General features: G+C 36.8%; 1 protein-coding gene across 3 annotated transcripts in view; it reads right to left on the bottom strand.

Moving 5' to 3' along the window:
- Positions 1-1,004: 1,004 nt before the first annotated feature.
- The window catches only part of mlip (muscular LMNA-interacting protein), a 57,446-nt gene continuing 39,957 nt past the window's right edge, over positions 1,005-18,493 (bottom strand). For all 3 annotated transcript variants that reach the window (XM_051916878.1, XM_051916880.1, XM_051916881.1), the window contains one exon: positions 1,005-3,632. In XM_051916878.1, the coding sequence (XP_051772838.1) occupies positions 3,438-3,632 (195 nt within the window). In that variant the 3' untranslated portion in view covers positions 1,005-3,437. The remainder of the gene's footprint in view (positions 3,633-18,493) is intronic.

Genomic DNA, 18,493 nt, shown 5'->3' with positions numbered 1-18,493 from the left:
GTTTGAGCACGAAGTGATGGTATTGACCCATCCTTCAGAATCAACCTTTTGTGAAAATTCAGTTTAAAATGAAACGTACTTTACCTCCTTTCTTCTGGACATTACCTTCAAAAATGAAATTTAACCACGATGTCCTGTGACTCAGATGGCAGGAGTCTACGGAGACTCTTATCTGCATTGGTACATCCCAAACACATCATTTGTCATTCCTCTTTGTCACAGATATTGTAAAACTCAAGCTGCTACAGTGTGGATACAGAAATGGCTCAGGGCAGTGTCTATGCTAATATGGTAGATCATCACCCGTTGTGGGCGGGGCTTCTACCTATGATGATGTCATCATAGCAGAATCAAACACCTTATAAAAGTGAATTTTGCATAATAGGTCCCCTTTAAATTCATGTCACTTTGCAAAACAAAAACTCAAGACCAGGGTGGTTTATGTACAATGCCGTAGCGAACTGCTTTACCACCATCATTGAAAAAGTTGACTATATAGTCATAACCATTCCTGACACTGTTTTTGTCACACATTCATTGTTCGAATAATGTTGGGTCAACAATGTAGAACTTTCATTTATGATGTCATGATTTGAGATTGAATAATTGTCAGATTAGCTCATTTGCATGAACAGAAATGTGAACAGATATCATCTTTACATGAACTATGTATTTGGCGTATACACTCTCTTTGCTCTGTAAGCCACTTTCTCCACAGCATAATTTCCCCGCGACACTGCTGTAAATAACAAACATGGCATCTGAGGGCTAAATGTCTTTTTTTCTCTGTAGTTGTTTTCAAGTTCTAATTCTGTTTTGGTTTTGTTTCCATTCTTTCGCCTGTTCTGATTTGCCTGAGTTCTGTTTGCTAGTTAGTTGGTTATTGATTAGTTCCTCACCTGTTCTTAGTTCTGTTGATTACTCTCTGTGTATTATATTCTAAATATAAAAGAATAGCAGAGTCCATATCACAACTATAATGACAAAGGCACAGAGACACAATATAGTTGGAATCACTTTCAGAATTTTTATTTTTTAAATTATATTATATTTTTTGATGATGAACGATTAAAACATTGACAGCCAATCAGAATCCATCCTTTTCAGAGCTCGAGCATTTTAAAGTGACAGACGACAAAACTGCAGCGTGCACTTAGAATAAACAGAACGATATTGTGCATTACATTGTGGATGCTAATAAAGTTCTTTATAGTTATCGTTCTTGGTGTGAACGTGCCTTAAGAGAGTATGTGTATTTGCTTTCACAATGCTTTCTTTAGAGGAAAAGGGCACTGCACACCAACACCACAAGCTCTGCCCAACTGTGAATGATGATGGAGGAGCATCATGGTTTAATGCTGCCTCAGGACCTTGACACTTCACAATCATTGAAGGAATAAATCAATTCAAAAGTGTATCAAGACATCTTATAGGAGAATGACAGGACAGCAGTTCATGACTTCAAGCTTTAGAGAGGTTGAGTTATGCAACAAGAAAATGACCCAAAGAAAACATCAACTAAATACTGGTTGAAAAAGAATGTTTTTTCCCCTGAATTATGACCTTAAGCCAACTAAGATGGTGTGGTATAACTTAAAGAGGGCTGTACTGTCAGGACAACCCAGAAATACTGATAAACTGAAACAGATTTGTAAGGAGTGAAGGTCCATAATGGCTCAAAAGTCTTATAAGCAGCTACAGAACATGTTTGGTGAAAGTTTTGCTGCTAAAGGAGAATTTAAAAGTTACTAAATTCAAGGTTTCACTTTCTTCACCCTGCACTGTGAATCGCTACTAAATCTATTCAATAAAAAATGTGGAAATACAATTACTTAATAATTGTTATTAGTTTATTATATTAACTGGGAGTGAAAATTAGGATAAGATCACATTTTATGAGTAACCAATGCAGAACTCAATATTTTTTTAAGGGCTATATTCTCAAACTTTTCTTGTCACTGTATCAATCAACTATATATAAATTCTATATATAATCTGAAATTGTGAATGCCCAGTTAGGAAACCCTGGACTAGAGTATCAAAATCAGTCAGACAAATATTGACAGGGCCGATATTGATTTTCTCAAGGCGCCATTAATGCAGCTTTTGACAGAACTGCATATCTGCAGTAAATGGCTTAAGTAATCAAATCTATTTGATCAGACCTATTCTGTGCTCTAAATGAAAATTGATTGAAGTCACATATGAAATATGTTTGCAAGGAAGGGTGATTTTGGGTTGAGTGCTTGGAGAAAGAAGCCATAAGAAATGGATGTCAAAACACATTGAATCTAGACAGCAACATAGATAGGCATGAGAATAAAAGTTAATAATATAATATAAATTATAGCATTTTGAGTTCAAACAGTATAGAGAGATGTCTAGGACATGGCATTTATTATTAACTGAAGTGAAAAGACCACATCATATCACTGCAACAGTGTAGATGTGATGTGGACAGTAAGGCCATTTTCAGAGCAATCACTATTTCACTGGATTGCTGTAAGTGCACTAACTAATTACAGGTCTATTCTTTAAACGCTCTTGTTAGGTGAATGTTACGGAAATGAGCCCAGTTATCAAATGGCAACGTTTCACAGCAAACTCAACAAGGAAAAGCCTGTTGTTCAAATAATTAATGTTATTATTCAATGATACTTAAAGAAAATAGGGTAATACTTTACTTAAAGCTTTGTATGTATAATGCATTATAAAGGTAGTCATAATGTAGGTTATAATGTATTATATCTTTTAAAATAAATAATTGTAACCAAAGTTAAAATGCATTATTATATTTACAGACTCCTTGTTATATCTGAAATTGGTTTTGTCACATTAGTTTTAATGCATTATGCTTTCTAAAGGAATAACAATGAATAGATTAGTATTATAAGTGTGGTTACAGTGCATTACAATGCACTATAATGTGCATTACAAGACATAATCACTACATTAAAATACTTTTATAATGCATTATATATAAAGGCTTTAAGTAAAGTGTTACCCAAAAGGGTAATTGAGAAAAGGCTGTTTAACTCTCATTAAAATAACACCAATAATAGAACATAAAAAATATTACAATTTTCTGTCAGCAAGATATTTTCTGATTTGATTTCGGGATGAAATCTCAACTTGACACATTCTTGATGAGGTTCTGATGATGTTCTCTGGAGAGTATTAGAGTTTTTGTCAATAATGTCAAATTGCCTTTTGATTTCAAGCTGGGTTTCCCACCATGAAGGGAAAATCCACTTCAATTGATTAGTGAGCTCATGTCAGCATACACCATTTTACTATTCATTCATTTAGACAAAAATTACTTTGTGCTCCTTTAATTGTGGAATGAATAGTTTTTAAGATGCTTGACGTGTGCTGCATTGAAGAGTCATTTTGATGTCTAGTCACAGTTACAATCAGATCAGGCTTCATTGTTGGCATCATATGTGTGTCTCCTGGGTGTTGATGGAGGTGGGAACATCTTGTGTGGAGATCCTGGTCTGCGTGATCAGAGATGTCAGCCTGGTCTTACAGTCTCCTTGCCGCTCTGACGGAAGCCCCTCTCCACAAGCTGACTGCTGGTCCGAAGCTCCTCGACCATCTGCTCGGGTTTCACCACACGCACTGCTGACAAACTGAAAACACATGCTCTGGTTACTAATGAAACGCGAGCGGTGGGTGTGAAACTGAAGTGTATCATCAAACCACTTAGCCAGAACGGGCTCACAAAACCGTCTATTTTAAAAAAAGAAAAGAAAGCTTATTTTAGGATTGTGACACTAACATAGTCGCACACCACCCACTCATAATTTAGCCATGCCATAATGCAAATAATAATAAACCTGGGATAGATTTCATGAGATTGACACAAACATATTGCTCTTAACTGATGTTATTGACATGGCAATATGTGTAAATACAGGATGGGTTGATCAGTTCTGATGACAGAACTGTGGTGGTACCATGGTAAAGTGATGATTGCAAATGGTAACACCATGATACACCATGATATAAGGGCTTTTCACACTTTAAATAATTAACACTGGATCGTTCTAAACCGCGGATAAATGGAATCCTGGGTTCCCTTTCTGTCAGTCATGTTCAACGTTATGTCAAGTGACAGTAGGGGTCTCACTTGGGAGCCCCAATCACCTCTAAGTTTTAGAAAAAACGGCCAATGAAATTGACGAGTGGAATTTGCATGCCTAGCCACTCACAGTACATATGGGTATATAAGATGGTCTCATGCTTCCTCTCATTCGATTTTTTCTTCGAGGCTGAGTGATTGCCTGTATCAGAGCGATCACTCTTCCAATTCACCTAAAAGAGCACTGACAACCCTCTTGCTGGAGTTCAGCTTATAGTGCATTCAGTGGTCTTTCGCCAGTGTGTGTGTGCACAGATAAGTGCAGCAATTCCCCCCAGGGTGCTTCGGCATAAAAGAGCAGTTTTCCCTAAAGGAGCAAGCACAAATGGTGTGCGTCTTTTTAAAGATACCTTTCTGTCTGTGTGTTTCTAGATGCGGCCGTTTCATGGCACGTGCAGAGCATCTCTTTCTCGGTATGGAGTTCAGTCAACACAATGGCGCATCAAATAAGAGTGCACACTTATTGCTGAACTGCCTGAATACGTTCAAGGGGAGTACAGCAGATCCACTGAAACAATTTCAGAAGCTCCTGGGCATATGGCACCCGTGGTAACGCAGCTTGGATTGATGCATATGAGACCGCTTCAGCACTTCAGAGTCCTGAGACAGGCATGGCGCCACAGCACACATCGTGTGACCATCACACCAATGTGTCGCCGAACTTTTAGCCTTTGGTCAGACTTTGCTTTTCTACAGGCAGGAGTGCCCATAGAACAAGTGTCCAGGCATGTTGTTGTTACAACAGATGCCTCCAGAACGGGCTGGGGCACCTGGACAGGACCTCGACTGCAGTGGCATATCAATTACCTGGAGTTGCTGGCAGTGCTACTGGCAGTCTGCTTCCGGGCAAGCATGTGTTGGTCCGGACGGATAATGCTGTGACGGATGCATACATCAAACACCAATGCGGCATGCACTCAAGTTGCATGTCACAACTTGCCCGCTATTTCCTCCTCTGGAGTCAGCAGCGGCTCAGGTCGTTTTGTGCCATTTACATTCCAGGCAAGCTCAATCGTGCAGCCAAAGCCTCTCATGACAGTTCACGCTACCAGGAGAATGGAGACTCCAGGTGGTCCAGCTGATTTGGAGTTGATTCGGGGACACCCAGGTAGACTTGTTTGCTTCCCAGGAATCCTCCCATTGCCCGCTCTTTTAATCCCCGACCAAGGCACCCCTCGGGTCAGACGAGCTGCCACACAGCTGGCCCTGGGGCCTATGCAAATATGCGTTTCCACCAGTGAGCCTGCTTGCACAGACACTGTGCAAAATTAGGCAGGACATGGAGCAGGTCTTGATGGTTGCACCTTACTGGCCCACCCGGACCTTGCTCGCGGACCTGATGCTCCTTGCGACAACCACTCCCTGGCGCATTGCCCTGAGGAAAGACTTTCTTTCTCAGGGACATGAGTGTCAGGGTTCTGTCACTTCTGTCTAGTTTATTTCTTGGTTTTGTGACAGAGCTCTGACACTCTCGTTTTGTCCTGTTTTTGTGTGAGCGTACGTTCTCGAGTTCTTGAGCTGTGTGCTCTCTTGTCTGTGTATCTTGTTTCATGTTGGGCATGTGGTGTTCGGATCCCGGCACTCATGTCTGGTTCAGTTTCGGTTTCGTGTCTGGGTTCGGACGCTCGCACTCCTTGTTCTGTCTTTATTGTGAGCACACGGGTTGTGTGTACTCTCACTCGCTGTGCGCTCTTGTCTCGTGTGTTTTCTGAGTGCCTGGTTGTTCTTATTGGCCAGGTGCTCTTGTGTCATTGTGTTCTATGTAGCACCCGGTTTGTTTACACCTGCCGCGTGCTTTCATGTCGTGTTTTGTGTGAACACGCAGCTTATGAGTTTCTCATAGTTGTGTGTTCATGTCTCGATTGTTTTCACTGGCCATGTGCTCGTGTTTGTCATGTTTGGTGTGAGCACATGGCTTGTTATGTGTTTCCTTGTGCCATGTGCTCTCATGTCTATTGTCTTGACCCCACCCATCTTATTACCTGATTATTGGTTCATTTGCACCACCTGCCCTCCCACATTACCTGCCTTGTTTGCTACCCTATTTATTCTCCTTGTGTTTGCAGTCCTGTGCTGGATCTTCGTCTATTCTCTCATGTGTGTGTTTCCCTCAAGTCAAGTCAAGAAGTCAAGTCAAGTCTAGTCTTGTTTCCCCCCTTGGGGTAGTTTTTGTTTGGTTTTTGTTTCATTTTTTATTAATAAAAGCCCATTCTACTCTGCGATTGTGTCCTCGCTTCATCCCTTCACCCACACCCTTGACAGGGGCACCATATGGCACCCGCGTCCGGACCTCTCGATCCTCCACGTGTGGCTTCTGGATGGGACGTGGAGGACTTAAGTGGCCTACCTCCCAAGCCAGAGTTCCCTCTACTGGGTGAGCTTATGCTGTGAAGTGGAATCTGTTCACTGAGTGGTGCCCTTCTAGCTGGGTAGATCCCCGGAGATGCCCGATCAGTTCTGTGCTTTCCTTTCTTCCTTTCTTGGTGCTGCCATCGCTGCACATTACATTGCAGTGGACTGTAGGTCACTAGGAAAACACAACCTGATCTTCAGGACTGCAGGCTGGGTGACACCTAATACCTTTGCAAGATTCTATAATGTCTGGGTGGAGCCGGTTTCCCATGTGTTGGGTAAAAACAAGTAAAGTGCGGCAAGACTGGCTCTGTGTCTCGCTTGCAGCGCCATTCTCTTCTGGGGGGGGGATATGAGCGCCCACTGTGCTCTCCATGAGAGTTCCCCAGCAGGCAAACCCTGGATTAGAGTATTCTCCAGGATGCTCCGGCAGTCAGATTTGGCGGAGGAGTCCAACGCCAGGCCCAGTACTTAAAGTGCATGCCCGGTTGGTCAGGCCCTTTACTGAGCTAGATGCCCCATATGTAGTGATTCCCTCCTAGTGATCCCATATGTGTATTCTTCCACGATACGGTGTCCTTGTCATTAAACCTATGTCTTTCCCTTGGCAGATCTTGCTCTGCCCCGTCTCTGCATCTGTAGTAGTCTTGGGTAGCCAGACATTCAGACTAATGGCAGAAGGTCTGGACTCTAGCGCAGCTTTCACTGGCCAAGAACCACCCAAGAGGACGTTTGATTGACATGTAATGCAACCAATCACAGTTCGTTTTGTTTCACATCATGTTTAGGGGCATGAAAATGTAAAGTCAATGTCCCTACAATAACAGACCGGCGTGCATCTAATAAATTATTCATTCAAGAATGTTGTGCAAGTTTACTGCAACAATGGAGCCGCGAACTTCACATACTTTTGAAAGCCCAGTATTTAGTTTATCCTGGAAAGCGCTCGTTGTCACAGTTGTAAACACAATGGCGTTCTTCTTCCACGAGGGGGTTTGGCAACAGCATTTGTTTCCAGGCGGACCGTTAAAGAACACAACACATGTCTCCCGGACATCCTGTAGAATTCAACCAACCAGAATTCATTCAACCAACGATGATGACTTCGAATATCCTGAAGTGTTTTCAGTTAAGTGTGCCATATGCATCAGACATTCAGCCAATGGTCTGTGGGCGTGACGTCTGAGGCTGAGTCTGTAGTAGCTCCATCCCTTATCATCCCTTTTGGTGATTGGGGCTCCCAAGTGAGATCCCTAATGTCAGTCGACATAACATCTCCATTCCCTCAAACAGGGAACAAGGGTTACAACAGTAAACGATAAGTTATCTTGCTTCACGTTTCACATTGCTCATAATTTCCTCGGTGTTAACAATTAATCCTGAGTATTCATAGGCTGAAATTTCACACTGTGCATTCCTAAATCCCGGGTTAACATTCTTTTTTGCATATTTGCGGTGTCAGTGTAATTGAACACCACACACAGCCTGTTTACATAAAGGCTCTAGCATTGTGCATCCTCATATTATATATATATTACCAACTGTGCTATCAAATTAATCCTAAATGGACTTTTCCGACTAAGAATGAAAAGGTTTCTTCTTCACTCCAATTGTCACATTTTCTTCACCATTTGACATTTTTCCTCTCAAACATTGAAACATAGCCTATTGTTTATACAATACGTTCCAAAGCACGTGGATATAAGGCATGCGATTGGCTGTTGGTTGCTAAGCATCAAGCTGTAACATTCTAACACCACATCGTTTCACACTGCACATATTTGGCACTGCAATGCAAGGTTAACCTCACAAAGGTTCCATAGACCCGGGTAAAATGCAGTGCTAACCCCACTTCTAAATTACAAGCTGGGTTAAAAGCAGGGTTTAGAACAATGATAACCCAAGGTTAGGCGCAGAAAGCCCTAATTGATTACAATATTCTTATACAATGGTATTTACATCAAAGACTACCATGATACTATCAATATGTTTAAAAAAAAACATGCTATTACCATTATGCTGTTTTGTTAGTGTTGTGGATGATGTAAGTTTAAATCATTTTCTGTCACCTCTCTATATTCTTCTGTAATAAAGGTGATAGAAAAAATAGCAGCAAGACAATACATAATACTCTTTCTGAAAGATTCAAGGAGAAAACAGAAGAAACATGCACGCACAGAAAGAGTTTCCCTCTAATTCTTTGAAAAGAAAGATACCTCAGTCAGGATGGAGGGTGACACTGAGCACGGCTCTCATCGCTCATGCTAAGCCAATCCACAAACACTTAATCAGCTACAGAAAGATCTTGAGAGAAGCTAAGCACTCAATATCTCGCTCTCTAGTGGCCTGCAAATATCAACCGCCACCAAGGGCCACCAGATTCATCCGAACCCTATTAAACGCTGTCCAGTGATGGATAATGAAGGATCTGGACATATAAATAAAGGGAAAATATTTCTATTACATGACAATGAGCAACGTGATCTCATGAAAATACGTGTGTATTTTTACGTAAATTGTGGTTCTACCACACGTACATTTACTTACGTTTTCATACACACAAAAACGTACAACATTGACGTATTTAAAGGACTAAAACGTAAAAATACTTACGTATTAACAGCAATAAAAACGTAAATCATGTAACGTAAAGTGTGAATGTATATGAATTCCCATGTAGGCCTATTAATATTAAAATCGTGGCTTTAATGATTTAATGTTTTTAGTCGAATTTATTGAAAGCAGTTTACTCATCTACTTAATATGAAATAACATTTGTTCGTGACTTGTGTTTCGGAGGATTGCATAATGTTAAACAAGACTACAATTTAAAACCTTATGAATACATTTTCTGTAATTGTTTAACCATTTTGTATATTTAGTTTGTTTGCTGTGCGACACAGAAGGCGTTTTCTCCTATGCAGTGACTGACAATACAACCATGAGATACACCAAAACACAACATAAATTCACAAATCACATCAACTTTATTTGTTCGCTGTACTCCCAATCTTTAGAATCCATATGTTTGTAAGGAACAGATCCAAATTCAGCCCTTTATCCATCGATCTTCATTTTGATTCTCAGCAACAGCGACCGTCACAGTCAAAGCTCGCGCTCGTTATGATTCAAATTTGAAAGTAGCGCCACCATCGAGAAGTGTTACGACATGGTTTACGGCACTGATATCGAACGCTCATTGGTTCTCACCTTCGTCACAGATTACGACATGCCGTGTTTCAGTGGATTGACATTTGAAATGAGTGTCGCGCCTTCACGGAGAGAAGCCGGATTCATCATATTTTCATGGATTAATAAGTTAAATTCTGCTCTGTACCCTATAAAAAACTATTACCACCAGAGAGGACTGTGACTGGAACTCATCATCATTTGAACTACTTTTGGTACCACTTTTGACATTTTCGCAAAAAAAAAAAAAATTATTGTGATTACGCTTGTTTGTCTGTCATTCTTTTATTTATATTAGTAGGTAGTTTAAAGAAATGGTTATGGGTAGGTTTAGGGGTAGGTGTAGGATTAGTGGCTCAAAATATCGTTTTAATGTTATATTTTTACTAAAATTGTAATTTTCCTACACATTTCTGCCCATTATGTTTTATTCTTTTAACATTCTGTATAAAATGGGTAGGTTTAGGTTCGGGATGGGGTTTAGGGATCTTACATTTATCTACAAAACGATAAAAGGGAAATTATACATATATCTTTAAGACATGATAAGATTCGTAAATATTTTACGTTTTTTCGCTGTAAAAACGTAAGTATTTTTACGTTTTAGTGCCATAATTACGTCAATATTGTACGTTTTAGCACCTTTCTAAACGTACAAAAATGTACGTTTTGTGTCTTTGAAAGTTACGTATTAATACCTACGTATTAACAATGAGACCAGGCTGCAATGAGGCAAGATTCGGATGATCAAGCAGATTGATCAGAACCAACATCAGAACACCACCACACTGCGACAACACTACAATTCACTGAAACTTCACCTTCTGTCTTTGCATATGCCTTTGGGACACATGGTGAAATATTAGCACAATGCAGAAGTAATACCTGGACTTCGATCGAGGCGTTTTAGGCAGGTCTGGATCCGTGTTCTCTGTTAGATAGAATAAAACCCTTTGTGGGAGGCTATGAGCTACTTTGCTGATCTTATACATGTAGATACATTATGCATAAGTTCTCTGTCAAATTCAGTTTTCTAATATAATATTCACCAGTTATTTTTGAACATTCTCCACTTACTTCAAGTCAGTAGGCATTGTCTAAATGGACTTTTCAGCAATCTGATGGGCTATAAATCACTCTTACCCTTACCTCTGCATCTTATCATTCATTACAGCTACCAATTTACCTGCTGTTTATTATACTCTCTCTTGTCACATGTCATCCAAGCCATCAATTAGGTATAATGAGATCACATCTCAACTACAGAACCATACGGGGAGTTGAGCTCCTCTTGGTCAAATGGGGCTCTGATATTGAGAGCTTTTCATGACACAATTACAATTACATATTGATTTCCCTGTCTGTGCTATAATGACAGCTTTGTGAGCACATAAATATAACCATAAAGACTTGAAACATCAAGACATCATTTACAATGCTTTAGAGATGAAAACAGCTTTGAAAAAGCAAAAATATGATTGTGTCAAATGTCACTGATAATCTTAATTATTCTTTTTATTTAATTTCCCATTTACCATATAGATATGTTATGTTTGTGCTTCATGTAAAATGTAAACTTTAAAACTGATGTAAAATTGATTTCTCCAACCACTGTTAAACCTAACCCTGCTACTGGAGTAGGTTGTGACAGTAATTGTACTTTATATCAATTTCCCCCCTGGGGTCTCAAACCCTTCCCTTTTTCAAAATGAATCAAAAGTGCACCTCTCAAAAATTATCATCAATAGTACTGTGGTCAACAAAACAAAATGCATGTGAATTATAATTAATAAAACAATGTGTATTTGCCGTCTGACAGTCTGAGGTGTCGTTGTTGGTGGTTGAGTAGATTCCATATATAAAGCGCTTTGAGTGCTGAGAAAAGAGATATATAAATGTATAAAAATGCTATGTATTTTTGTATTCATAATAATTTATATAGCCCCCCTTTGTTAAGGGACTCATAATTCCATTTCTGTTTGTCAAATATCTTTATTTATATAGACTGGGGGTCACAAGTTTGGAATAGTTAAAAAAAAAAAATTGAAAGTGTCTTTGCTCACCAAGGCTGTTTTTATTTGATCAAAATACAGTAAAAACGGTAATATTGTGAAATATTATTACATTTGAAAATAACTTTTTTTATTTGAATATATTTGAAAATGTAATTTATTTTGATCTAAAGTGATCAATACTCTACTCTTCAGTGTCACATGACCCTTCAGAAATCATTTGTATTTATTTTTAAGTCAAAAAGATCATTTCATATGTCTGCATCAACCTGATCAGACAGGAATAATTCCTTAAGGTAACAATGTCAGCTATTGGAGAAATGCTGAAAAGCACACAAGCAAACTCATGACTGCTGTTATTCATTTGCAAATGTCAGTCTATCTATGTAAATGAAGTACAGCTATATGCTTAGTTTAACAGCGGTCAACACCACAGGCATTACTGCGCTCATAGCTTGTCTAGTTATGTTGCCACATTGACAGCTTGAATACATAAGCAAACAGCTTTTATAAACTCATTTACAAATTTAATGATGCAGCAGGCTTGCTTTGTCAAGGTGATTTATTTTCTAGAGAATAAAGCAGACCTCCTTGGCATATAGGAAGTGAAAAATTGAATGTTGATAAGCTGTATGCAAAATAAATGACTCTGCCAAGAAAAGCCTTGGAGTTTCCTTTGGATGAAAGCCATTCTGCTCTGCTCCACAAAATACTGTATGACGGCGAGAGCCCATTAATGTTATTTATCTTTGTAGCCCAAACGTCACAAGTTCTTTATACATAATGTGCTCTTATAAGATTAGTTCACAAATACTTTATGGCGGTAATGTACAGACAGTGTCCACAAAATGTGACATTTGAAAGTTATAATGCAGAAGTTCATTGCAATTTTTTATGGATGAATTATTCTTTTAAGGAGAAAAGGGTTAATTTAAGGATATTTACACTAGATTTAAACACACTCATTACATCAGTGGTACCTGTTGAGGTTATTTACAAGACAGGCGCCTTTTCAACCATTCAAACTCATTGCATATTTTTCCGCCACAGTACTGACAGAGCTGCAGGTTTTAAATTAATGACAGACTCTCAAGATCTGGACGCTGTCTGACAGACAAACCCCATCTGTCCTGACTGTGAATGTGTTAACAGAACATCTCACTTATACTTCTCAATCATCTTTACCTTTGGACCCCTGCATTTTCATGAATTTTCTTTTCCAGTAGGTCAGGATTATTGAGGATGAGGACTTTTAAAACAAGTTTAAATACAGTAGTGGACAAACGGGATGTCCAGCCTAGGAAAATTTACATCTTGTCCTTTAGTCAAATATCATTCAAAATGTGTTAAAGATTTTGTAAGCATAATGCACAGTTGTTCTTGGAGTCAATTGTTTTATAACGCAAATGAAGCATGCCGTAATTTTTGGCTTGGCTGTCGTACAAAGAAATTATGAACACATGCAAAAACAAGAGAACAAAAGAATCAACCAAATATTAATAACTGTAATGCTGTAGTCAATATATGCTGTGCCTTTTTTGCCAAAAAAATTTTGTCAGATAAATACCTTAACCAAGTTTAATGGTTTTCCCTCATATTTTGATTGTTTAATCAAACTTGAATGGTCGTTAAAAACAAACATTCCCTCTGAGCATCAATTTTGGCCACTACTGTAGATTACTGACAAAACTGAGCATTTCCTATATGGGTCATTCTATAGAATTGGTTCAAAGTCAGAGTTGGAAACGTCTTGGAAAAAATGTCTTTTTCCACAAATTTTGTATGTATGCAAATTGTATAATATCCAAGGTACACATTTCTAGTAGTTGTGCAGTTAATTCTCATATTATATTTTCAGAAAGTTTTGGAATATTTTTCCTCTCCCCAAATTTGTCACTACCGAAACACAATAATAAATAATTTAATAAGAAGGGTTACATTGATCTATTAAGATTTTGTTTACATCTACCTTGGAAATATTTTTTGCTATTTTTTAAAAAAAGTTTTCACAGGTAAATCAATAACAATTACAATTTTAACAATATTTCAAGGGTAATTTATGAGATTTGTTGTATTTTGAATTAATCTTTCTTTGTAAAAGTCATACATTTTATCATACTGATTTCAAAGTGAAGGATTCATTAGTTTGAATATACATTGAACCAAACACTATAATAACATCTTAGTTGATAATTCAATATCCTTTATTTTTGATAAAATATCCCATGTTTCAGTTGTGACTGCACATTTTCAGTAGTGACAGTAATGTTGGTAGTGACCACATCACAATACACAGTTTTAACTCACATACTAAACCATACTAAAATACGTATGATTTGCATAACTGCACTAATAATTTTGTTTATTTCCCCCAAATAAATAATTATGTGTTCCCTTTTTTCTCTACCAAAATAATCAGGAATATTTCCTGATCAAAAATGTAGAAGTGTGGTTAAAATCAGTCTCAGACAATGGACTTTTACATAAAGTTTCATGATTTAAAAATAAAATATAAAATAAGTTCACTTTAAAAAAAAAAAAAAAAAAAAAATCAAAAATATTTTTAAAAACAACAGTGGAAAAAAATGCAAAAAAATATTTCAATATCATTTTCACAAGTTGAAATTTAGGGGTTAGGGTTCAGGACAGCCACCTCCCAATTGAAAGTACCCAATAAATGATGATTTCATATATATTAATCTTACTGATATTTTAAATATTATTGTGGGATTTAATAGATAATAGAAGGATCTTAGTAAACATCTAAGATTTGAATACTTAAATGCTTTTAAATGTGTTTTTGGTTGTGGGACAGCAGTTTACACCAATTCTGTAGAATGGCCCATATACACTTTTATACAGACAGATAAAAAATTAATTAAGATAAAGTCTGGGTGGAGAGACAAGCCAAAAGAAATTCTGGAAAATGTAAAATTTCAACCCTTTTTAAAATTAGGGTGAAACATATTAAAGATAATTGAAGGATCTTAATACTATATGCCACAATGCAATAGAATAGAAAATCGAAATGCATTTATTTCACAAGAAAATGAAATTACTAAATTTTACCTTGGGTGGAATTATTTTAAATCATTCTACATGAAATGTGTAGGCAACAAGAATTCCACTGAAAGAGTCATTTAGTGCATCCTACTTTTGGATTTCACAAAAGAATTATTATTAGGAAATATGACAACAGGTATACATACCCCTTTTCAGTGGAAATGAAATGAGGCGTGAATGTCAAACACACCTGAAGTGGTTTTTAAATGTCATGATGAAGGAGAGTCTGAAGACATTCACCCGTCAGAGAGTCAAATAAATGTATCTCTTGTTTATCTGTAATCCTCTTCAAACACAATAATTTTGTGACAAATCCTGATGACTTTTACCGCCTGCGATTGTATAAAAAGCCTGTTAAGAGATAAATACAGTGTTTAAGGTGTCAAGACACTGGCATCCTCAACCATAGATAGCTTCTAAAAGCTTGCATATGGGAGAGGCGACGTACGCAAGAGCTAAAATTTTCCGTGATTTTTTTGTTTGATCATCACCGCTGTCTCATCACATGATTCTATGCCAAAGGAAAATAAGGGGTGAACAATCATAGAAAATCAAAAATTACAAGTATGCATCAAGGGTGCATGGCGGACACTGAGGGAGTCTCACACTGAAGAAAAAAATACTTTGGACCAAATTTGTTACAGCCAATGTTATTAGTTTTTTCTCCAAATATAGTTATGGTTTGGTTCAAACCTTACATTTTGATTTAACATTAATCAAAAACAACAACATTCATACAAAGTAAAAAGATTATTTATTATAAAGACCATATCAAACTTAATCAATAGATTTTCTTTAGACATAAGCCAAAATGTAACTTAATGTATGTCACTAACAGTGTAGGGTAAGTTACTCTAAAAATGTAATTAATAGAGGAAGTACAGAGTGCTTAGTGCTTATTAATCTGGTAACACTTTAGAGTACTGTTCCATCATTAATGAATAACTACACATGAGTAACACAGTATTAACATTCTAGTAACTACTATTAACTAACAAGAAGCGCTGAGCAATTAATTAGTAAGTAATAGCTCTCAGTTGAATGTGGTCGTTCACTATTAGCTAATCAGTAACTATTAATATTTTCATGCCTCCCAGAGAACTACTAAGAACTACTATATACAGGTTCACAATTAATGTGAATAATGCACAATGTAGAACTAATTCTAAAGTAAAGATCATGGTAACCTACTAGTAATAACTCAAACATTACCAAATCCTTTCTTTTTAATTATTTGGATCAGTATTCTAAAGTGAAAAACATATGAATATGAAAACTAATGGTGAAATCATTGTAAACGTTTTGTTTTTGTAAGGTTTTGGATGTTAATGACTCAAGTGTTACAACATCCTTTTAAAGGAATTCATAATTATTAGAAACAGTTCTAAATAATTCCACCCAACACTCTAAAAAATGCTGGATTAAAAACAACCCAAGTTGGGTTAAATATGGACAAACCCAGCAGGTTGGGTTAATGCCCTCTTTCACAAGATTTAATATAAGTCTCTGGTCTGGTCAAGTTTCAGCTTAAAATACCCCACAAATTTGCCCCTATTTGGGGGTGAGCAAAAACATGCCTTTTACTATATTAATATATTGCTGGCTAAAAAAAAAAAAAATCCAAAATTGGTTGAAAAAAAATAGCTGGGTGAAAACAACCCAATCCCTGGGTTTGTCCATATTTAACCCAGCATTTTTTAGAGTGAAGATAAATTTTACTAATTTAATTTTCTTGTGAAATAAATGCAATGGAAATATTCCATTGCATTTTGGCATATAGTATCAAGATCCTTCTATTCTCTTTAATATTTTCCCCATAATTTTAAAAAGGACATTGACATTTTACATTTTCCAGAATTTCTTTTGGCTTGTCTCTCCACCCAGACTTTATCTTAATTAGTTTTTTATCTGTCTGTATAAAAGTGTATATGGGCCATTCTACAGAATTGGTGTAAACTGCTGTCCCACAACCAAAAAAAAAAAAAAAAACACATTTAAAAAGCATTTAAGTATTCAAATTTTAGATGTTTACTAAGATCCTTCTATTATCTATTGAGTCCCACAATAATATTTAAAATATCAGTAAGATTAGTATATATATATATATATATATATATATATATATATATAATTATCATTTATTGGGTACTTTCAATTGGGAGGTGGCTGTCCCGAACCCTAACCCCTAAATTTCAACCTGTGAAAATGATTTTGAAATAATTATTGGAATTTTTTCCATTGTTGTTTTTAAAAATATTTTTGATTTTTTTAAAAAGTGAACAAAAAATATATTTATTTTATATTTTATTTTTAAATCATGAAACTTTATGTACAAAAAAAAAAAAAAAAAAATGTGTCCTGCATTTTCATGTCACTACCTAAACAGTGTGTGTTTTAGTGAGACTGATTTTAACCACACTTCTACATTTATGATCAGGAAATATTCCTTTATTCTAAAGTAAAGATAGTAACCCACTAATAATGACTCAAGTGTTACCAAATCCTTCAGAAGCAATTTAAGTACTATATTACCCACCACAATTATTTCTTTATATTGAAAAAGTACTTAGTTTTCAACACCAGTAAGATTTAATTTGTAAATGGAAAAATAATTTGAGTGCACGATCAAAGTCACCTCACTCGAATGGGATGTCAGATGAAAAGAGTAATTCATTTGAAAAATATTATTTAAAAAACATGTATGCCAGTTTTTGTGTCAATATAACAGCAATATGTTGGGTCTATCATCAGTGTGATCTTATCTTGAGGGTTTTATATATGTGGGGGATTGCTCATGACATTGGGTTCTAGTGATGCGTGCACTTCCTGATCCCGCTGGAAATGAGTCAAACCCAGCAGGACATGCTGCAGCTACTCTGAAGAATCGTTTCCAGGGGCACATTTTAAATTCCTTCTGAAGTAGGCTACATATGAAATGTTGACCCTTTGATTTGCTTGTTCCTTGATATAAAACCCCAACACATAATGGAAGGGCTGGACATTGTATTTAGACAGACAGACAGATAGATAGACTGTAAATGTCAAAACAATTGGAAAAATTCACTGAACGTCTGTGCCACTTTTGTGTGTGGTATTGCACATGAACTATTACTGGCGAAGGGAATCAGGCGATAAACGGAATTTCGTTTTAAAAAAGATTTAAGGATAGGTTCACCCTAAAATGATATATAATGGCATATAATGGTCCATATAATGGCAGTGAATAGCGACCAGCATCAAGCTTTTTTAAAAAAAGACACAAAAGTATCACAGAATGATACCATGTGACACGTGTCATATATCCCATGTGTTCTGCGGGTATATGATGTGCTTTGGTGAAAAAAGAAAAAAAAAAACTGACATTTAATGTATTATTTAATGAAAATCCTGACCTTGCTGTTGATCTTCTGTGCTCGACTGCACCTTCGTGAGACTCTATTAGCACCCAGAAAAACACACAAGTTGTGAGAAAACAAGATGAAAAAAAAAAAAAAAAAAAATCCCAAAAGAGTATCCATGTATGTTCTTCACAGTCAGAATGACAGTTGAGAGATTTGAATGTGAAGATGTCTTGTTGTGACATCTCAGAGAGGAAAGTAGATGGATTGTATTTCATGTTGTGTTTTTATCCATCTTAATTTCTCACAACTTGTGTGTTATTTCTGGGTGAGTCGGAGTGAACTGCGGCGCTAATAGGAACGCACAGTCGAGCACAGAAGACCAAGAGCCAAGG

Source organism: Ctenopharyngodon idella, chromosome 13, assembly GCF_019924925.1.
Source record: "Ctenopharyngodon idella isolate HZGC_01 chromosome 13, HZGC01, whole genome shotgun sequence".
Classification (NCBI taxonomy): domain Eukaryota; kingdom Metazoa; phylum Chordata; class Actinopteri; order Cypriniformes; family Xenocyprididae; genus Ctenopharyngodon; species Ctenopharyngodon idella.
This window is presented reverse-complemented; position numbering and strand designations above follow the sequence as displayed.